This window comes from Kogia breviceps, chromosome 12 (assembly GCF_026419965.1).
Source record: "Kogia breviceps isolate mKogBre1 chromosome 12, mKogBre1 haplotype 1, whole genome shotgun sequence".
In the NCBI taxonomy this organism is placed as follows: Eukaryota; Metazoa; Chordata; class Mammalia; order Artiodactyla; family Physeteridae; genus Kogia; species Kogia breviceps.
This window is the reverse complement of record NC_081321.1, coordinates 36,136,576-36,159,381: the sequence shown is the minus strand read 5'-3', so window position 1 is coordinate 36,159,381 and position 22,806 is coordinate 36,136,576. Positions and strand designations below refer to the sequence as shown.

Genomic DNA, 22,806 nt, shown 5'->3' with positions numbered 1-22,806 from the left:
CATCATCTTCCCAAGAATTTAATTTGTTTTCATACTCAATGTCTTTCTATTTCTGCCTCCCTACCCCAAAATATTTTGAAAAATAGTACTGACTACATACCTGGCTTTATCCAAATTGTAACTACTATGATTTTTCCTCCTACCGCCTTTTCACGTGGGCATTTTAATTTTTAAAAGATACTTTCCCTCATTTGATTAACTTTAGTTTTTTGGTTTTTTTTCCATTTCCCTGCTATTATCAAAGATGGTCTTTCCAGAATGAAAATCACCAGAGAAAATAAACAAAGCACGGAGGCCAGTGCAGTCCAGGTCTAAGAGGAAAATAAGTCTGTTGGTTGCAGGGGGTGGAGCCTAAGAGACCACGGTGAGTATTGGGGCCGTTTTTCACTCTGAAGGAAGTGGGGAGCCATTGAGGGGCACGGAGCAGAAAAGGGACATACTTTGACACTCGATAAAACAGGCCCAAGACCCTATTTTTGGCTGAACAAATTAAAGACCAAAGAAGTGACATGCTCCCTCAAAGTCAATGCAGAGCTTGCAGGAAACACAGCCCCAACTGGCGGGCCAGTGATCTGCCCCCTGCTGGATGCTGACCCGCAGAGCAGCCTGGTATCTCCTCTTGGGTTATGCGTTTTTCTTTCTCTGAAGCTTATGAGCCAAATGAACGCGTCCCCACTTTAAAAAAAAAAAATGTTTAGAGATATCTTTCTTAAAAAAAAATATTTATTTATTTATTTATGGCTGTGTTGGGTCTTCGTTTCTGTGCGTGGGCTTTCTCTAGTTGTGGCAAGCGGGGGCCACTCTTCATCGCGGTGCGTGGGCCTCTCACTATAGCGGCCTCTCTTGTTGCGGAGCACAAGCTCCAGATGCGCAGGCTCAGTAGTTATGGCTCACAGGCCCAGTTGCTCCGCGGCCTGTGGGATCTTCCCAGACCAGGGCTCGAACCCGTGTCCCCTGCATTGGCAGGCGGATTCTCAACCGCTGCGCCACCAGGGAAGCCCCATCCCCACTTTTTTAATGGCAATTTGAGCTGCAAAGAAATCGGAAACAGTTGGCAGTGAAACAAGGTGTGCTCCTGTAGCCTACAGGGCTGTTGTCCCCTGAAGCAACAGCTGGCTTGTGGTTTACTTGTCGACTTCATCAGAAGACGCACGACAACAACAAACCACTTAGCATCTGGCTCAGCTCCAGCTGATGACACAGCACGTTTGTGTGGATTTCACGTGAACACGCGCGTGTATACACACACACACACACAGAGTGTAAGAGGTGAATTAAAAATAGCTGACCATGATGTGTTGCCCATTGCTACTGATCTCAGTGTTAACTGTTCACTGACCACTCCCCCCCCAACCCCAGGTTTGCTAAGGGGAGATTTCTCTACAACGAAACATGGCCCTGGCTTCACAATCTTTCCCCACTTCTTTCTTCTGTGACATTAGGGGAATAGCAGGAGGCTGTGGAAGTGGAGGGGATATGGACTCAGATACCCCTGAATCGGAATCCACGCTTCATTGCTTATTCATTATTTGACTTCAGTCAAGTTCACATAAAATGGGGTGATAAAACCTACACTGCCCAGGGTTGCTTTCAGGGTTAAATGATTCAGAACAGGTGAGGTATTTAGCAAACTTCCTAACACATCAAAACCCCCTATGTGGGGTTATCTTCTGACCAATACAGGCTAACTGGCCAACAGTAAATGCAGCCTAAGTTACTTAGAATCTTGACTCGGATCTCACTACAGCACTTATAAGAATGATGTGGAACGCTTGTTGCTGGTGCTACTTCCTAGGCCACAACCCAGAGCTCTGTGATCAGTCAAGTCTGAGGTTTGGCCAGGAATCCAGACATTCCAGGGGCCTTGTCGCACACATGGCACCGAGGACCGCACATATCCGTCACCCTTCATGACACCCAAACTCAAGCTCACTGGTTCCTACTGGTTTACTTTTCACCCTGCCTCACATGTCCAGCCTCAGCCTCCTGCAGAATCCTCTCCATGCCCCAGAGAAGCAGGTCTTTTACTATCGGGGAGCCAAACCCATGATGACTTGGATTCAGGATGAAACTTCTTTCCTGGCAGCCACTTGCATGACTAACTCATCTGGTACTTGTTTCCTGTACCGTACTGCCTCCCCCCCCACCAATCATATTAGGTCAAATGAGAAGAAATGACAAGCTTGCTTTTCTGATCTTCACCTCTGAGCCTCTTGTTCAGTCTGAGTTGAATCACTCATCTAGCAAGAAATCTTGGGTTGCAGTGCATTCATCACTGCCCTTGGTCTTTTGGATATTCTATTGGGTTATGACTCTAGTACAGGGATATCAGTCTGACTGCACATGAGAATCACATACAAAACTTTAAAAAAGTACAGACACTGGATACTTCTTCCCCTGGCCAAGGCTGGAAGCTTCCTCCCTCTATCAGGGGTTACAAAATAATTTTCTTAGCAATTGACCATGCATATTAGTGTAACAGTATCATAACAAATTGCCCTTTACTGAGTACTTATTATGTGTAAAGCATGGTGTGAAGCACTTTACACCCCATTTTGTCTTTGTCTCTTCATTATCATATTTAATCCACATGCTAATCACCATTTCTGTTTAGGACATTGCCACTTGCTAATTTTGAATACAAGCATCCTTCACCATCTGAATCTATTTTGCTCCTGAGTTTACTGTTCCTGAATTTTAAGACCGAGTATGTACAGTGAGGGATCCCTGCATTTACGATTCTCTTATCGTATGTCTCTGATTCATTCTCTAGCCAAATCATATCTTGAGAAGAGACATTTCCTCTTGTTAAGAGTTTGCTTTTTCTTATTATCTGAAGAGCGAATACTCATTGAGGAAAATATAGAAAACATATAAAGAAGAAAATTACAGCCATCCATTATCTAAACAGCAAAGGACAATGCTAAGGCATTTTGGATATTTAACTCTATTTTTCTTCACATTTTATCATAAAATTTCTCCAGAGCAAGTAGCTTAATACAGGAATTGTACTAGCCTTTCTGTCAAGTACAGAATAAAATTCCCAGACATGCCCCAACTATCAAACAAGTGAGGCTAGGAAGGCCAAAGGGCTCTATGCTTCTTCTCAGGGTCCAACAAACAATTCTACTAATTTACTGATGTTTGTATTTGAAGCATATGAGTCACTCATTCACTCAGTTGGCTCTTACTGAAGACCTACTAAATGCCAGGTGCTGGGGAGAACACTCTCCACCCCAGATGGAGCCTGGATCACAGCACCACGTGGCCTTCATTTGCTCTGAGCATCCTAGTCAAGGACCCCAAGTGGGGTTGGGGGTGGAGGCAGGTGAGTATATGGTGAAATTCATTTCCCTATGTTCCTTTTGATATATTTAAATGGTGTGTAAATAGCTACTAAATTTTATAAGTTTTCTTTTCCCTTTCTATGTATTATTAGGATGGGTGTAGTTTTGGGTAGCAAAAGTAACTGATATATCTTTAGTATGTTAAAAGTTTGTATGTAGGGGCTTCCCTGGTGGCACAGTGGTTGAGAATCTGCCTGCTAATGCAGGGGACACGGGTTCGAGCCCTGGTCTGGGAAGATCCCACATGCCACGGAGCAACTAGGCCTGTGAGCCACAACTACTGAGTCTGCGCGTCTGGAGCCTGTGCTCCGCGACAAGAGAAGCCGCGTTAGTGAGAGGCCCGCACACCGTGATGAAGAGTGGCCTCCGCTTGCCACAACTAGAGAAAGCCCTCGCACAGAAACGAAAACCCAACACAGCCAAAAATAAATAAATAAACAAATGTGGGGTTAAAAAAAAAAAAAAATCACAACCCAGCTCCCCACATTAAAAAAATAAAATAAAATAAATTAAAAAAAAAATTTGTATGTAAAAGTAGGAAGGGGCTTCCCTGGTGGTGCAGTGGTTGAGAGTCCACCTGCCGATGTAGGGGACACGGGTTCGTGCCCCGGTCCGGGAAGATCCCACATGCCGCGGAGCGGCTGGGCCCGTGAGCCGTGGCCGCTGGGCCTGCGCGTCCGGAGCCTGTGCTCCGCAACGGGAGAGGCCACAACAGTGAGAGGCCCGCGTACCGCAAAAAGGAAAAAAAAAAAAAAAGTAACTGATACATCTTTAGTATGTTAAAAGTTTGTATGAAAAAGTAGGAAGGAAACTGGCACCTATACAAAGAGCAGAAGCAGTGATGGGAAGAACAGAACCCTCTCTGATTTGCCTAACATTTAGCGTAGGTGTCCCCAGCCCTGGGGCCATGGACTGGTACTGAAGCCCTGATACAGTGCTCCTCGTTTTCAAGCAAGGCTAGTAGTAGAAATATCTGAAGACGAAGTTCAGCTCACTGGAACTTGCAACAATGTTCTTACTTGAAGTGAAGGTATAAACAGACCACAGATACTATAATACATACTTTGTTTTTAAATATTTCATGTGAACAAGTTTCATTTTGTATGAATTTCTCAGTGAGTACCCGTTTAGGAAATAAACTCTTCTCCTTGATTGTTTAAATCAGAAAATAGCTCACTGACAACAAATTATTCATAAAAATTTAGTGTTAAATAATTAACCTATTTCCTTCAGAAAATGCTTTTTTTTTTGGTAATGAGTTAATAAGCCTTTCCTCTATTTGATATATTTATTTTCACATAGGAACATAGTATTATTTGCACATGACCTACTTTTACTCATTGGAAAAAATCTAACTATGAGCCCAAGGTAAGGACTGTCTACAGCACAGTAGGGCAAAAAGATATTCATTTCACAGCTAAGATCAGAATCTTTTTTTGAGGGGGACGGTTTGAAGTGGGGAAAAGGGAGATGTCTTTGTTTACAGACAGACACTGATAATTCTCACTGAAGATGGAGGATAAAGCCCTGGTGAAGAAATGTGGAAGGACACACTGAAACTCAGAGGGTTTTGTTCTACAAAAACAGAAGAAAAAAAAAAAGAATTTAACTACTCTACAAAGAGAATGAACAGAAACTTGGTAATGAGGGAGAGAGAAGAAAGGTTAGGGGAGGGAAAAGAAAGAATGAGAAGGAAGTTGGACGTGACGGGAGCAAGACAGGGCAGAATGGCAGGATTCTGGAGCCTACAAAGAAGGGTGATAAGTAAACAGCAGCAGCAAAATTCCCAGGTGTATAGTGGGATAAGAGACTAAAAAGATGGAGGTTCTGCATTTCGAAATTCAAGTTGTTTGAGTTTCTCCTCCATGCCCCAAACATCAGTAAGTCCTGCTTGTGTGAGTGGTTTTGCAGGTCACTGAGAAGGCTGCACTCTGCGTTCAGGCTGGCAGGAGCAGAAAGTACAAGAGTGGGAGGCAAGACAGAAGAGAGATCAACAGTTTTGTGAGAACAGAAACTCAGAGCCAGAAATTATCTTGAAAAGGTTAATGTAGTAGGCAGAAAAATGGTCCCCCCCAAAGATGTCCATATCCTAATACCCAGAACATACGAATTATGGTTGCAGATGCAGTTAAGGTTACTAATCAGCTGACTCTAACAGAGACGAGCCTGGATTATCCAGGTGGGCCCAGTGTAATCAAAGGGTCATTAAAAGTGGAAGATGGAGGCGGAAGAGAAGGGAGGAGTGATGGAGGGAGATGTGACCACAGAAAAGAGTCACAGACCTGCAATCTTGCTGGCTGTGAGATGGAGAAAGGAGGTCACAGACCAAGGGATGCATGTGGGTGGCCTGTAGGAGCTAGAAAAGGCAAAGATACAGATTACCATAGAGCCTGAAGGAAACAGCCCTGCCAGCACCTTGCGTTTAGCCCAATGAGACCTCTGCAGACTTCTGAGTTCCAGAACCACAAGATAGTAAATTTGTTGTTGTTTTGTGGGGCTTCTTCCCCGTATTTTCTTCCTATTGACATTAAGTTTGGGGATACTTGTTGAAGCAGCAATAGAACACTAATACAATAAGCTCCTTGAAATATGCAGAAATTGCAGATGGCACGGGACTTGTCCACTCTGATATGGGATCGGACTTATGTGAAAATTAAAAGGACAGGGTGACCTCAGCTAACATCTGTTCTTCTCATTTCTAGGAAAAGCCCAGTAAGTCAAAACTTTTGTAGTTATTTTAGACAACCGTCTCTTAACATGCTATGTAACCTGGTGCCTTAGGACCATAAGAGAACCTCTGTTCTTAAAAGCACATGGGTTGGGAGCCATGGGGTTTTACATTTGAACCCCACAGTAGCCTCTTATTGGCTACAGGAACTTGAGCAAATCATTTGACCTCATTAAAACACAGATTCTTCATCTGCAAAAGGGAGGTAAAAATAAGGATTGTTTGGATGATTAAATGACAGGAATAAAGCACTTAATACAGTGACTGGCAAATACTAGAACTCAACAAGTTACTATTACTGATTTTTAAATGCATATATAAGAGGAGGAGAAAGTTGTAAGAAGTTGTGGAAAAACTTAGTTCAAAGCTCCAACAAGGGCCATCTCTCAAAGGACTATGATCCAACAGCCACCCACAATGGGCTAATAGGCAAAAACTACAACAGATGGGGATTTTTGTTAAATATAAAGAAGGAGGTTTTAAAATATAATTATTAAACACTGGATACATGTACACTGTTGGTTAGATCATCTTATCTGGAGACCTTTAATAAGCAGAGGGTCTACTCCATTTTAGAGGTGGCTGCATGCAGCTAGACATGCAGGGAAATGACTCGGATGGGTGGGCCATTCTATCCCTAAGATCACACAACTCGGTACTCACGGAAGTAACACCTCTTGTATGTTATTCCAGATCGCTTTTCCTCCCATGATGATTATCAGCTGCGTTGTCAGCTCAAGGAGACAGCCACCTGGGTCACACTGAAATATTAAAAAGAAAGTCCTATTTAAATTTTAGATGGGTCTAACATGAAAAAGTCATTAATTTTATTTTTTCTGATATTCCTGTTTAGGCTAAAAAAAAAAATCTAAGGAATGTACAATGAAGAAACTCTTCATTGAGCAACTGAGAGAAAACATGGAACAGCTTAAATTGTCAAGAGAACACAATTCTACAGTCACACCTCTTCATTTCTGTATTTTCCGAGCCAATAAACTGGGTCTCCTGGATAACCCACAAATTTGCCCTTAAAGAATGCGATGTAGAAACACGAAGAGTAGTAGTTGACAAACTGGAATAAGAACATCTTCATGGTTAGGCTGTTCTCATAATCAGTCTGGGTCCTTGGGAGTTCTGCAGTTAAAAGAAATGTTAAGATTTTAAAATTGTGAACAGCTTTGAGACGGTAATCAAAGACACTGATGCTTGAGTTAACATGATTAAAAAAAATACAATTCACAGTTTCCATTTCAGCTGTTTTGAATTTCTTAATATAGCTACTGTGTTAATTCCAAGTTTACACATTGTTGTAAGAGTTTCTCCCCCATGAACACAATATCCCACAAGGCAGAAAATAGTCACCTTTTCCTTAAAATTTATAAGCACAATGATATCAAATAGGCAAGAACTGTCTTCTTTCAATGTAAGACAGAAAATTAAAGTTGAACAGCCTGCTAAATGATAGTCTCGTCTCCCTGAACTGCAATAAGGTAGGCCTGTTGAAGAAAACAAACAAAACACGGGACAACTTGCTAGAAGCATCTAGGGAAGACAAAACAGGCCCTCCTTCTAGTTTAGCATTTAAATCGGTCTGACCATTTTCAGAAGATGACCACTCCAAAGATGACCAATTGGAGAACGACCCAGCCACGTGCAGCGTGTGGGAAGCACTTAACTTTGGCTACTAAGCAGCTGCCTGGGATACAAGCCAGAGAGAAGAAACCTTTATTAATAAAAGCCAGAGCTGATGAGAATGGAGCTATATTAATCTGAACAGCGTGGGGGGGCGGGGAGGCATGTAACACTGTGATTGCTTTTGCTCGTCCTCTCAGCAATGCAGGAGCAGATCTGCCACTGGAACCATGACCCTCTTCCACTTGTTTGCAATAAAGAGACCATTTACTTTCAATAATAGGGTACATGATCTAATGTAACTGAAAATATTATTCAGCACTGATCTGTTTACATAGAGCTTGGGCATTATAATGATTCTTTGCTTTGTCCCTTTTACTAATGCAAAGCTGGAGATAATTCATTTCTGGTACAGGCTGGAGAAAATATGTTTACACTTGAAATTTTCTAAAAATTGTAACATACTGGAATTGAAATGCCTAAAACATACAGTCTCTATTTTTACCTGATTCTAAAAATGGCTTAGAAATCACACTATATATATAGCAGGACCTTACCAAAGTTAGTAATCATGATTGCCACTTTCTCATATATAGTGTTCAGGATCATGATGATGATAAAGCTGATGAGGGAAGCGGTGATGGACGTGGCCATCTGTGGAGTCAGATACTTCTGGATTGGGTCTGTTCCATTAAGGTTTTTGGGAAGTTTTGCAGAAAATACAATGAACACTGAGAGCCTGTAGACAATGATCCCGATAACTGAAGCAATGATCAAAAGGATCTGAAAACACAATAAACACAGCAGCATGAGACTCACAAATAATTATACTTTCACACTTGAAAATTGGCCCCATGCGCAAATGGACAACACGCATTGTGAGGTGATGTAAATCTCACATAAATGCCACAAGAGAGGTGAAAATCAGGCACGTGAAATTTCAAAGAAAGGAGAAGAAATGATGGCAGTCAAAAGAGTTGGTGCACCCACTAATGGAAGATGTTAACAGCAGGAGCAGCTGTGAGCAGGGAATGAGGGGGCCTGTGGGAACTCTACTTCCTGTGAATTTTTCTGTAAACCCAAAACTCCTCTAAAGAAGGCCTAATAAAAGGAGGGGGAGGGGGAGGGGGAGGGGGAGGGGGAGAGGGAGGGGGAGGGGGAGGGGAGGGGGAGAGGGAGAGAGGGGAGAGAGAGAGAGAGAGAGAGAGAGAGAGAGAGAGAGAGAGAGAGAGAGAGAGAGAGAGAATATCTTCAGATGGGGTAAAAATGGAGTAACTGGTAGCATGTTCTGGTAGAAGAAAAGTCTGTGATAGCAGAACCAATGAAAACATCCCTTTGTGGAATAATAATTATGGAATTATTTAGGTTATGAATGAGTGGGTTTTACTCAATTGTAATCCATTAAGAGGATACGTTTCCTTCCAACAGAGAACCTATCACTGACTCAGGGGTCAGCAGGTGCTGGCTGTTGTCTCCGTTCCCGTAGCTGAGGAGATTCTGAACAGGACCAGTGAAGCTGCAGAGATGCCCCAAGGTCACTATTGGAAATGGCAGCAGGCTGGTCTCTGATGATAAACGCTTCATACACTTTTCACACTCGGATCTTGAGACCTTAAACTGGCAGTTATTTACACCTGCACTTGCACAGGATTCATTCTCCTAGTCCACTGTAGTTTTGACTGCATAGACCCAAGGTCAGTGGGGGTGTCTGAAACATAATCTGCGTGTGGTTGGTAGGGTTTCACTTCCTTACTAGGCAGGTTTTCTCTGGCCACTGAACGAGGTACATCAAAGGTCCCCTTTTTAAACTGCTTTCCTTACATCTACCTTCTTGGACACACTCCAGAAGCATGTATTCAATGTCTCCGATGGCTCGTGATGACTGCCGTGATAGAGAAAGCTACAAAGAATGTGAATTTCAGTACCAAGCAAATCACGTCATGTTGTTTACAGTCACTTAGGAGGCTGGTTTCTACCTGTGGAGGGCAGTAGAGGGAGTGATCCACAAGCATGGCTGGACTCCCGTGTTCGAATCACAGGTCCACCACTAGCTGGGGGGACCTTGTGCAAATTACTTAGCCTTTAGGGGTTTCAATTTCCTCACTCATATAATGAGGGGATAGTAAAAGCAACTGATTTATAGGATTATTGTGAGGCTTCAATGAGTTACTATAGGTAAAAACAATTAGGGCATTAAGCCCTGGCACATGAAAAGTACTATCTAAATATTAGCTATGATTATGGTGACCGAAGTGTTACAAAGATGTCTTTCTTACTTTTTAAGCTATCGGTTTGTAGAGAAAGCATTATATTTCCTCCTTTAATCTCTCTCATTATCTCCTTTTCTTCATAGTTAAGGCTTCATACTTGTGAAAGGAATAACACTGTGTGTGTATGATTAGATGTGAAAATTAATTAAGGCTGAGAAAAATGTATTAGAGAAGGTATATCAAGTCTTCCTCTCAGCATAACACATACAGGCCATTTAAATATTGATAGTATATATTTTAAAACTCTGCTAGTAATTTTAAAAATTACATATTAAGTAATCATAATAGGTAAGATCTTTAATGCTTACTATTGCTTCAGCACACATATATTTTTTAAATCCTCACAACCATCCTGTGAGGTAGGTAGTATTCTCTTTTTACAGATGAGGAAATAGAGCCACATAGAGATGAAGCTATTTGTCCCAAATTAAGCAACTAGTAAGTGAGAGAACTGAGATACCCAGAGTCCAAAGATACACAAACCTCTATATGGCACTGCCCTCTACATGGCTTATGAAATGAATTCTAATTCATTTCAGAACTTTTACAAACTTGATGTGTGTCCATTTTTCTTCAGAGCGCTTAATGGGTTCAATATTTCTTAGGAGACAGGAAAACTTTTCATTCTCCTTCCTCAAGTTGCTTACATATCCTCTTTTCTGATCATAACTTTAATATACGCTCATTAGAGAAAATCTGAAAGTACCTGGTAGTGGACACTGGTTGCTTTTGCTGCCCTGGATCTGTCCCCTGTCTTAGAAGAGGACCTAGATTTTGCTTTAGGGTAAATAATCTCCCTTCTATTTTTAGTCTAGTGGTTTGGGCTCAACTGCCCCACCCTCCCCAGGGCTCCAGATGTAGATCTCAATTGGTTTCAGACAAACAGGTGTCTCATCCTATTGGCCTCAGCACCTGATTCAAGGATTGGCAAATAACCCTATTAAGAGCCACCAAGATGTGAGGAGATATGTGCTAGTGCCCATGTGAAAGACAAGCTTCCTCTGTCAACAGGGGATGCTGCTAAAGAGACCTTTCTTGTCTTGGATGTAATGTGAGATCTGGAAAGCTGCAGCCATCTTGCACCCATGAGGGATGCCTAGAAGCACCATGCTGGGACATCACTGGACACAGAGTGAAGACAGAACAAAACCAGCCTTGACATCATCTGGGCTACAGTATCTATTCTTGACTGAAGTCAGACCTCAGACATGAGATTTTCAGTTACAGGAACCAAGAAATCTCACCCATTCCCCTTTTTTGGTTGTTGTTTAAACCAATAGGAGATTGATTTTCTGTCACCTACAATCGAAAGACTCCAACTATCAAAATGAAGAATAAAAAATAAAAATAGGAAAAAAAAAGTATCTATACATAGGTGTAATTCCTTCAGAACTATGCATTGTTTTCATATAAAAATATTTTACATATTAATTTTATTCTTAAGCCTATCATAATCATGACATTTTTACATGTCATAAAATATTTTCATGGACATACTTTTTCATGGCTGCACAATATTCTACTGTATGAAGGGTTGGAAGGAGGACATTTTGGCTGAGGTTTTATATATATATAATATATATAATTTTTATATAACATTTATATATAAATAAAATTATATATGTTATATGTGTGTGTGTATATGTGTGTATATATATATATATATATATATATGTGTGTGTGTGTCTGACTTTTACTTGCCATTTTGAAATACTTCCTGATTAAAAGTTTTTAAAAGCTGAATTAGTGGATTAAAGCATATGAATATTTTTGACTTTTTACATGTACTGCCAAACTGCTTCCTAAGAAGTCTGGAGCAGTATAAAAATCAAATAGCAGGGCTTCCCTGGTGGCGCAGTGGTTGAGAATCCGCCTGCCGATGTAGGAGACACGGGTTCGTGCCCTGGTCTGGGAGGATCCCACATGCCACGGAGCGACTAAGCCCGTGAGCCATGGCCGCTGGGCCTGCGCGTCCGGAGACTATGCTCCGCAACGGGAGAGGCCACAACAGTGAGAGGCCCGCATACCGCAAAAAAAAAAAAAAAAAAAAATCAAATAGCATAGGTATGAGAGTACTATGGCACTTCAGCCTTACAAACACAGAGTCTTATCACTTGACAGGTGAAAAACTGTATTTCACTTTAATGTGCACTGATTTAATTACCATTGAGGTTTGACATTTGCCACAATATTTTTTCCCTTTCTGAATGTGTATTCATCTTCTCTGCCTTCTTAGCTCCTGAGATTTTTGGTGTTGTCTTTGAAGTGCTCTGAAGTCTTTACGTATTGAAGGAATTAGCCCTTTGCCCTATTTGTTAACAAATATTTCCTCTGGTGTTTTGTTTAAACTTAGGACACTTGTGATGTATGGAAATCTTTAAATACTTTCCTCTGAAACTTCTTCCACATCTAGAGATTGTATATTCATCAATATTTATTTCTAGTTTTTTATGGTATTACTTTTTAAAATGTTTTTTTAATGTTTCTGGAATATATCACAGTATGTGGTTCACAGCATGATTTCAATCTTTTCTTTTTTCCCTAACAGCTAACAAGTGTTCCATTACCATTTATTGAATAATCTTTATTTATCTCTCTGATTTGTAATGCCTTCCTTTTCATATATTAAATTATTAGTGAGCCCATATCTGGGCTTCATGTCCTGTTCTCTAAGCTGGCTGTTCTTGAGCTAATAAAACTCTCATTACATTACTTATTATTATATTACTAATATGATTTTATTAATAATAAACCCAAAACTAATTTCATAAGTTCTGATATTTTATAAACATTGTCTTTTTATCTAGAATCATTTGTTTAAGGCCTCTTTTATGTTTTTCAGTAGTTTTTATTTTTTTTTTAATAGTTCCTATTATCTTTTTGTTAAGGCTATTCCTAGATATTGTGAAACCTTGAGAGTTGCTCCGTGTGGTGGCTGAGTTGTTCTCTGGAAACAATCTTCTCTATGAAAGTACATACTTTCCAGCTCGACTTTCAGTTTTTTCAACATTTAAAATTAGATAGTAGAAAAATCTGTGGCAGATTCTTACCCAGAAAAAGACAGCACTGGCACAGAGGGTTATACGTATACACTTTCCCCAGGTGGTAAAGGGAATACGCTCTTCTTCCTAATTAAAAAAAAAAGGAGTTTAGTCAATCAAGGGATTCCTCCAACAAAATGATTTTTCTCCTAATTGGTCACTGAATCCTAGGCTTAATTTTTTTTAAAAATTAGTTTTCAGACACAGCCTCCTTACTCATAATTGCATGTTTGCTTGTTAACAATTTCAGACACACATACAACAAAACATGTTCAGTGTTCATTTTAATAATAGTTTTTGAAAATGCAAATGTGAATAATAAGCTGTTTATTTGCCATGATCTGAGTTCAGGAGTCTGGGTATCTGACAATACCATTCCTGAGCTTGTCTTCGATTTTAGAAGTGCCTGCAGTGATAACCCAGAGTCTGTGCAGGACAGAAAGTTTCACAGGTGTCTGCAAGTACTAGGGAGCCAATGTGTTTTCTGGTTGAGCTTTATGTATTAATCAGGTATAACTACGAATTTTTAGAGTTTCCATTTTATAGTTTATATGAATATATGTAGATTTTTCTAGAAATGAAATCAACAGTGTGATTATAGCTGCAAACAGGTACATGGCATTTACTCTGTGCCAGGTGCTATTCTAAGTAGGTTCTATCCATTAACTCAATCAATCCTTAACACAATCATATGAGGAAGCAACTTTCTTATTCCTGTGTTATAGCTGGGGAAACTATGGCACAGAGAATTTAACAAGTTGTCCAAGATCACTCAGCTAGTAACTTGCTGTGTTCAGACATGAATTCAGGAAGTTTTGTTCCCAAGGCCTCACCACCACACCGCCGGCCTCTCTAGACATTGAGGATGTGTTCTCAATCAAGGTAAAATGTGGAAGAACGGTAAGGAGAAATGAACCTTCATCTTCAATTTTTAACAAGCAATGTTACAATGGAAATTTGACTTATTAGTTGGCAAATTTAAATTTAAAATGGACAGATTTAAATTTCCAAAATGTCTTTTCTTATGTTTTGTATGTTGCCAGTAACATAAGCTTTTGTTTTTCAGTATTCAAAAACGTTATGAACATCTGATTTTGTCTAAGTTTCAGCTTTCATTATGTACCATCTTTTACCAACACATGCTTTGACCCCCATCTTTCATCGTAAACAATTCATAATGGGGATTATTTAAAGCTTGTTACACTGTAAAAGACAAATGTCATTTTCTGTTGGTTAACTGAACCTCATTTTTTTCCATTTATAAAATGAGGAGGTTGAACTGCTCCCTCCAGACCCTTTTACTGCCAACATTCTGTAAATCTGTGAGTCAATTTATAAAGTCTATGGTTGGAGACATTTTCAGATGCTTTTGATAAAAGCATTTTCTTTCCAAGAGTTATTCATATTCAAAACCTACTGTCCTTATGCTGATGGCTACAAGTACAATTAGCTCCAGATTTTCTGTGTTGATGGAAAGAGGCAATAATGCAGATGATTCAAAAACGTTGTCTTTCACTGGCTTTGGAATGTTTATACAAAGAGATTATATAGTTTTATTTTTTAATTCTGCAGCAGCAGTAACAGCAGCAAATTTACCTTTCCAATTAGATAAAATGCCTAGCACAGGGCCTGAATATAGTTTGGCCTCAACAGATGTTTCCCTTCTTCCTCCATCCCTTCTCTGATTTTAGGATAAGAGTCACCCTACTCTGTGCACGTGCCAACCAGAAGGGAAAGCAGTGACCGGGGCGCAGTGCAAGACAAAGGAGCTAGTCCACGATGAAAAGGTGGCTGTGATAATGAAGGACCATGTGAAAAACTGAGAATCAACTATGAAAACCAATGTGTCTTTCCTTCTACATCCATGTCATGGAGTCTAATTTTTATTGGATCAATGCATCTTTTCTTATACATTTACGACAGAGGTTTTTGGTTTTTTTTCATTTTTATTGTTATTATGAAAGAAGGGACCACATTTATCTCCTGTGCCTACTGTTCTTAGCAGTGCTCCTTCACTTTGGCTGTACATTAAAAATCACCAGAGCAGCTTTGAAAAAAAAAACCATTCCTGTGCCAGAATGCACCCTGGGCCACTGAGTACCATGGGAGTAGACAGCCAACAGAAGCCGGGTGTCAATACTGTTTAAGCGCCCGGGGCCCCCGCTCTGTGATTCCAATGTGTAGTCAAGGTTGAGAACCCCTGCAATAAACAGACTGAACTGCATCGAGATGACATACTCTTTACCTGAGTGATCTCATTTGTCACCACATGAGTACACCGTGCCTCATATTCTGGCCGGGCTTGTTCTTCCTGCTGTAACTCGACAGTGTCCCATTCGTACTCGAGCTCTGCCTGGCGCCGCTTCCAAAACTCCAAAAACAAGGTAACTACCAAAGAGAGAACAGCATCATGTGGATCTTCAGTGATGACTGATGCTTCAGAAATCTGTACTGAATACTAGTAATTATCTACAACACTTTTGTGTATGGTCAATAAAATCTAATTTTACTTATTTATAGGCGATACTAATATTTAAAAGAGAAAAAAAAATGAGTTAATGCTTTTTTTTTTTTTTTTTTTTTTTGCGGTATGCGGGCCTCTCACTGCTGTGGCCTCTCCCGTTGCGGAGCACAGGCTCCGGACGCGCAGGCTCAGCGGCTATGGCTCACGGGCCCAGCCGCTCCGCGGCACGTGGGATCCTCCCGGACCAGGGCACGAACCCGCGACCCCTGCATCAGCAGGCGGATTCCCAACCACTGCGCCACCAGGGAAGCCCAATGCTTTTTTTAAAAGGAAAATGTTGATAATTTATTCAACTTGTGAAAACAGACTATAGGTCATGGGAAGGGTGGTAAGGGGGTGGTCAGAAGGCATCTGATTGTATCTACTGCTAAAGCATCTGCTCCTAGCACATTATTGCCAACAAAAAAACACAAGCAACTATTGTAATTCGAAGCAGTTCACGGTCCATCCTTTAGTCTGCTCCTCCTTGCACCCCTCTCCCTCTCTTCCTTCCAAAGGGCTTGGGTGTGCAGGGATGAGAATGCTTCAGTGGTCCCCAAATCTTTATTTTCCACCACCCAAGTCACCTCCATTAAAACAATATTCTTAAATGTGGAAAAATGACATTTTTCTCAATCTAGTGTAAAGTATGAATAAAATAATTTTTAGAAATCATTATTTTTCAAGATCTGTACCTTCAAATACTAGGCAAAAAACAACATTAAATGTTCACTGAAAATGTGGTTTCAGGGTAAATCCCCTAGGCCCTTCTTCCAATCCGACTGTTACCCCAAGCCCTTCCTATATAGAAATTCTGGAATAAACACTGTTCCATCCGCAAATATGTTTGAGTCTCTACTATGTGCTGAGAATAAAGAGGAAAAAAAAAAGATATGGTCCCTGCTTCAAGGAGCTCCTAGGTGTACAGGAATTACAGTGAAGTGATAGTTACAGTGGACTTTTAAGACAGCTGTGATCAAAGTAAGCATGAGGTGCTCTGGGCACACAGAGCCAGAATGTAACAAGGCTCTTTCAGAGGAGGGGACCACTGGGGTGAGTGTTGAGATGCCTTAGAGCTGATCAGGTGAAGGTGGAATGTTAAGGCCATTTCCCCCTAGGGAGCCATGCGTGCAAAGGCAAGAGACCAAAGAGACCCAGGTACTTTCCAAGAGCTGCAAACGGACTGGAAGGGAGCACAGGGTGTGGTGAGGCGGGTGGGACAGCCAGGTGGAGAGATGGCAGGGGCACGTCACGAAGGACTCCGTGTGCCTTAAAGGTGGAGGAGCCATTGAAGGAAGTCAAGAAAGAGACTAGAGGCAGGGAGACCTACTGGCAGGTCCACGATGAGGCCTGCTTCAGTCGGGAGGTGAGAGAAGATGGCGCTTTAGCAGGTTGACAGATTGCATGCAGGTGTGATGGAAGGGGGAGAAAGAGGTCAAGAATGCCCGCCAGCTTTCTGGCTTTGGCGATGTCCTAAATTCTAGTGCCATTCCCTGAAATAACAAGGGCAGGAAGAGGAGCAAGTCTGAGAGAGAGAGAAGATTACTGATTCGGTTCTGATCAGCTGCTGCCTGTGGACCACAGGGGAGATACCAGGTAGGCAGGTAAAAGTCTAGAACTCCAGAGAAAGATCTAGGCTGGGCCGAGAATTTTTCCTGTTTCCAGTGGTAACTGGGGCATGAGTGGATGCGCTCACTAAAGGAGCTACGGAGGGGTAGTTCTCACCCTGCCTGCACGTGAAGCACTGAGAGCTTTTGAAAAATCCTGAGCCCAGGCACCACCCCCGAGATTCTGATTTTACTGGTCTGGACTGGGCCTGTGCATTGTTTTTTGTTTTTGGAACGCTGTACTGAGCAGTCAGGGTTGTGAATCAACCTGTAGAGAACAGGGAGCCTTTGAGTGCAGAGCAAAGACCAGCTGCCCTGAAATCCTGCAGACCCCGCTGCAGGCGGCCCGAGACATGGGGGAAACCTCGGGATGGGCCGTGAGGAACATGAACGCAATGCTCCCCGACCGCAAGGACAATGGAAATGCTCAAAGCACCCACTTCCCAGAGATAATCTGGACTTTGCAATCAAGTTCGAATTCTGGTTCTGACAATCATTAGATGTATGACTACTGGTTAAAGTGCTTCAACTTCCTGAGCCCCTGTTGCCTGCCCACCCCGCCATGGAAAATGGGGGAAATAGAACCTCCCTTATAGGCTGCTGTGAGCTTAATGGCACAACATCTGTAAAGGCCCTCATGGCCCTCTGAGGGAACTATTATTACTACCCCATTTTGGACACCAAGAAACAGAGGCACAGAAAGCTTCAAATACTTGCCCGAGATAAGGACTGAGGTATCAAACCAAGGCATCCTTGGCTCCAGAGCCCAAGCCCTTCTTACGATGCGGTGTTGCCCAAGCCGCCTGCTCCATAACGTGCCTTCCTTTGGCTCTGTCCCGTGGCACCCACTCTGCTGACGTGTCATCACTGCGTGCCTGCCCAGTGTCTGATTCCAGCACTGCTCCTCCAGGACACAATGCTAGTAACTGTCCTCCACCCCACCACTGCCTCTGTGGGTACACTAGCCCTCACGATGCCATTGCCGTGACGACCTGATGTTCGCAAGCAAGTACAGGTGGCAGCTCAGCTTTCTGCCATAGATGCTGCTGTCAATGGATGCAAAGAGCACACAGTCAGTGGGGGAGGCCCCTTCTTGTCTCCTACTTGGCTGGGGAACTGGAGGGCAGCTAGTCCTCCTGTGTAACTTTGAAACCCAGTGTGGGAGTTATGTGAGGCTTCCTGGCCTCTTTACATAGGAATGATGTCCACCCCGCAAGAGCCCCCCAAGTTGTAGCTGAGCGGAGGTGATGGCCTATAGTCAGTCCACCAAGCTCCATCTCCTTGCGTGACAGCTACAGGGGGATGAATTAACACTGGAGAGTGAAAGCTACAAAGCCCTTGGGTATTATTTCCTGACACCCTCAGGTCACCCAAATGTTCCAAATCCTCTAAGTAAACAACTTTTTTTTTTTTTTTTTTTTTTTTTTTTGTGTGTGTGATACGCGGGCCTCTCACTGCTGTGGCCTCTCCCGTTGCGGAGCGCAGCCTCAGCGGCCATGGCTCACGGGCCCAGCTGATCCGCGGCATGTGGGATCCTCCCGGACCGGGGCACGAACCCGCGTCCCCTGCATCCGCAGGCGGACTCTCAACCACTGCGCCACCAGGGAAGCCCTCTAAGTAAACAATTTGTAAGAGAAACCAAACTGACTCATCTGTCAGACCTCTGACAGCAGGACTGATTTGGCTGCTCCAGCTTTCAGGACGGGCCTCTTTCTCCTTCTGCGTGCCCTTCCCAGAATGAAAGAGCCTGTTCCTCATTCATGGGTACGAGAGCATTTGTGACTCCTGACCAGCACCTTCAGAAATAGACCTCTTTGTGGGAATGGAAGCGTGGTGCCACAGCTCAGCTACCCTACAGCCTCATCTAGCCAAGACCACGGCCAACACAAGGGGCCCCTGGGGGTGAGTGTTCAGTAATGGAGACCGATGCCTGCACCACTGAGAACCTGCCCAGCCATTCATGCCCTTGCCTCTGTCCAGGGAGAAATGAAGCCTCCCTGGAAGGAAAGCCTTGAGGGCACCAGGTGGTGCCTGGACCAAGCTGCATCTGGCTGCTCCTGTTCCCCACCTGACCCACCCACACTGGCTGCACGGGCAGATCCTCTGAAAAGAGACCCCTGCTTGGGGGAATGAGCCCACTCTCCTTGGGCTGCATAGGAAGCGGAACCCACCCCCTTACGAAAGTCCCCTAGGCTCACATCTCCTTGATAAATACCATGCATCCCCATCAAACAGAAGAGCCCTACTTTTTAATTTGCTTGAGAGTTCTACTGCCAACGTTGCCTTACCCCTTCCACCCATGAAGTTCTTTCCACTGTGTCCCCCTCTGCAACTCTGAAATCAGCCCAACGCTAGTGTACACTCTGTCCAAAAGGGCACACTTTATTCCCTATGCTGACCTCAACTTGTGCGCTTCAAAATGGATAGTACTCATGCACCCTGATCTATATTTGCTTCTGCGTTTATCGTTTATCATGCCCACTAGAATGTCACCTTCTTGAGGGCAGGGATTTGGTTTTGTTCACAGGGGAAACACTAGCACACAGCAGGCACTGGATAAGGATTAGCTAAGTGAATGTACTGTGGGAAGTCATCCCAGAAACTGGAGGACCTCCATCACCTGGGACACCTGAAGGATGGACTCATCCACTCGGAGGGCCCAGCTGATTCCCAATGCTCCCTACTATGCCTGACCATCCACTGTTCACCACGCTCTGCTCCGCCAGTCACGTGGGCCTGGATGAGCTGAGATGAGGATGTGACCGTCGATGGGTAAGGTTGCGGCAGCTCTAGCCCCTTGACTGCTGGGAGTTATTCAGGAGAGAGTCTGAGGAATCACCATGCATACCGTCCTACCCCACAACTCACTCAAAGCACTAGGACTGCACGTCAGAGGAAACCACTGGCCCTCGCCAACCTAAAGAAAGGGACCGTGGGTGAGAAGAGGCTGTCTTTCCATTAATAGCCTCTTTATGAGCCCAGCCTGGAAAAAGCTTTCTAACGCCACTTTGGATACCTTCCTTGTGTTTTTGTAATCCCTCTAAATTTTGTCATTTTAATTGCAATATTAGACATACAGATGTTTTTGAAATTTTTATTGATTTTCAATGAAGAAAATCCTCAATTTCCTCCTCTGCTAAGTAAAGAAAATTACTTTTCACTTTATTAAAAAAAAAGCAGCTTACTTTCACGAATTTGTATCTTCAAACATGTCTATTTTTAAAAGAATCTGTGATGCAAGACATCAAAGTCCATCTGTGTTTTGGCACCTACAGGTAGGCACAGATGAAACAAACAGGACTGATCTCATGAGGCTGGAAGGCTGGGGCTTTCTTATTCCTGTTACAGAAAGAAGTGTCTGTACCTGTGTAGGTGAGGTAGGACCAAGGATGTGGAACCATCATCTTCTAACCCATTTTTCAGAACCCCACACAAGGCAGTGCAATTATAGCAAATAAATATTTCTGCATCCTTCTAAAAGTCTGCTACAACTTTATTACTATACATTTCATTTTGTCATTGATCTAAACACTGATGACAACCAAATTATTTGCAGAACTCTTATTCTGTGCTTGTCACTTTTTGTCTCTGGGGACCACGGGTAATTTGCCTAATCTGCCTGAGTGTCATTTTCCACGTCTTTAAAATAGGAGTGTAACAACCATTTACTTGTTCAGTATCTATCTAGCAACAGTATCAACAGGAGATGATTTATGAAAATCAAACTACTCTTCTCACAAAAAGCAATTGAAACAATTCTAATCAGTGCTATAAGGGAGGAACAGCGGGTACCCTTCCCCTTCCTCCCTGAACTTGAACATAAAGGGTAAAATGACTGCTTTTACCAAATCCTGAAATTGAGGAGCTCTGCGTGGCAAGTGATATAACTGCCATGCAAGGAAGAAATGGGCTGGTGAAAAATCATGATTGGGTAGCAAATCTTTGAAACCTTGAAGGGCACAAACTCTGGGAGCTGTAGGAATGGGTGGGAGTTGCTTAGTTCCTCATTTCACAGAGCCAAGAACTTTGCAGGGTCCGTGAAAGACCCTGACAAGCCTAGTATAACCACCCAATGTTCTAGAGTACTCCTGGGCTACATAGCTGCTGACTCACAGCACTGTGTGTCCCAAAGTGAGAGATCCAGGACCTGGGGTGCCTGTGCGTGATGCCAGACAGGAATTTCCTGTTCTGCACCTTTTGCTCTCTCTCTCTTCCTGCAACAAAACAACTGGTCGGACTCCAGTGGGGAACTCCGCACTTATATTCTCTGGCAAACCACACACCAGGCAGCTCCTGCTGACTGGTGAGAGACAGGACTCTTATAAGAATATATAATAAGAGAGAAGGCTGCCTAGGACCTTGGGAATCAAAACCAGCTTGTTCTCTCAATCAGGACATTAAACAGCTAAAGAAAATATGCATCAGATGAAGAAGATTCCCAATACACAGCGTTGGTGGCTGTATCCAGCAATGTCTAAGGACAAGGCACCCTCTGGTAAATGGGAGCATTCTGGTTGCTTTAAGAGTTTGCTGCTGAAGGGCTGAGACATTTTATTGGGCCTTGAAACTAGTCCGACCTCTTCACTCACAAAGGCAGACAAGGCAGATGAGCTTGCTCAGCCCGTATTCTAACTTCCTAACTGAAAGACTATGAGATTGAAAACACATTTCTCAGGAAAAACAACAAGGTTGTACTGTAGAGCACAGGGAACTATATTCAATATCCTGTGATGAACCATAATGGAAAAGAATATTTAAAAAATGCACATATATGTATAATTAAATCACTTTGCTGTACAGCAGAAAGTAGCATAACATTGTAAATCAACTATACTTGAATAAAATAAATTTTAAAAATTATAAGCCTTAAAAAAGAAAAAGAAAATACATTTCTTACACTCTCTGGCAGTTAGGGTTCCAGATGTGGTTTTAAAAATGCCCATCAGATGCATCTGTGTGTCACTTAAACCAGAAATGCAGCTGAATGGAAGCAAGGGTGGTTACAGACACTGTGCTATTTTGCTGGTATGGATGCAGCTGGAGAAGCAGAGACCTCAAACTAACAGTCGCAAGAGTCATTTTCTGATCTCCAAGTGCAGCTAGCTAGCGTGAAGGCTTCCTGAAATCCCCCCACCCCTCCTTATGAGCCAGGGGTCTGGGTTTTTTTGTAAATCTCTAGGCCCAGCCTAGAACTCAAAGGTGAAAATTAAAAATTGCAGTCATGCAGCCAAGAGGCTGGCAGGGAGCATTAGGACAGAAGTAGGTAAGAAACAACAAGGAATGGGGAGGGAGGATACATTCAGAACCTTTACTTCAATCGTGGTTAGTTGGTGTTTAGGACTTTAGGAGTCAGTATGAGTAGATGGAATGGTTTGGCCTACAAGGGGGGATATTTTTCAAGTAAGTCCATGATTTGTGCTATATTTATTATAAAAGGTTTTCTACCCTCAACTTTTATAATTTCTAGGGAGCAGAAAAATACTCTGCCACATACATCTGGGCACAAAGGAGATGCTACAGGAATCTGATGATGGTGATATGAAAAACTTCAGTTCTGCAATTGCAGGCTTTCTGTAATGAGGTTCACAGCAGTAGTTCTCATAAGGCAGAGGTAACAAGAAAAGCCATATCAGGCATTTAAAATAAAGACTTCATCATGCATACATATCCTTAAAGAT

At 42.6% G+C, this 22,806-nt stretch overlaps 1 protein-coding gene across 9 annotated transcripts in view; it reads right to left on the bottom strand.

The window, feature by feature from the left end:
- ANO6 (anoctamin 6) overlaps window positions 1-22,806 on the bottom strand; it is a 203,784-nt gene that overhangs the window by 25,603 nt on the left and 155,375 nt on the right. For all 9 annotated transcript variants that reach the window (XM_059081599.2, XM_059081597.2, XM_059081595.2 and 6 more), the window contains 5 exons: window positions 15,264-15,406; window positions 13,028-13,105; window positions 8,265-8,490; window positions 7,040-7,209; window positions 6,739-6,836 (listed from right to left, as the gene is read on the bottom strand). In XM_059081599.2, the coding sequence (XP_058937582.1) occupies window positions 6,739-6,836; window positions 7,040-7,209; window positions 8,265-8,490; window positions 13,028-13,105; window positions 15,264-15,406 (715 nt within the window). The remainder of the gene's footprint in view (window positions 1-6,738; window positions 6,837-7,039; window positions 7,210-8,264; window positions 8,491-13,027; window positions 13,106-15,263; window positions 15,407-22,806) is intronic.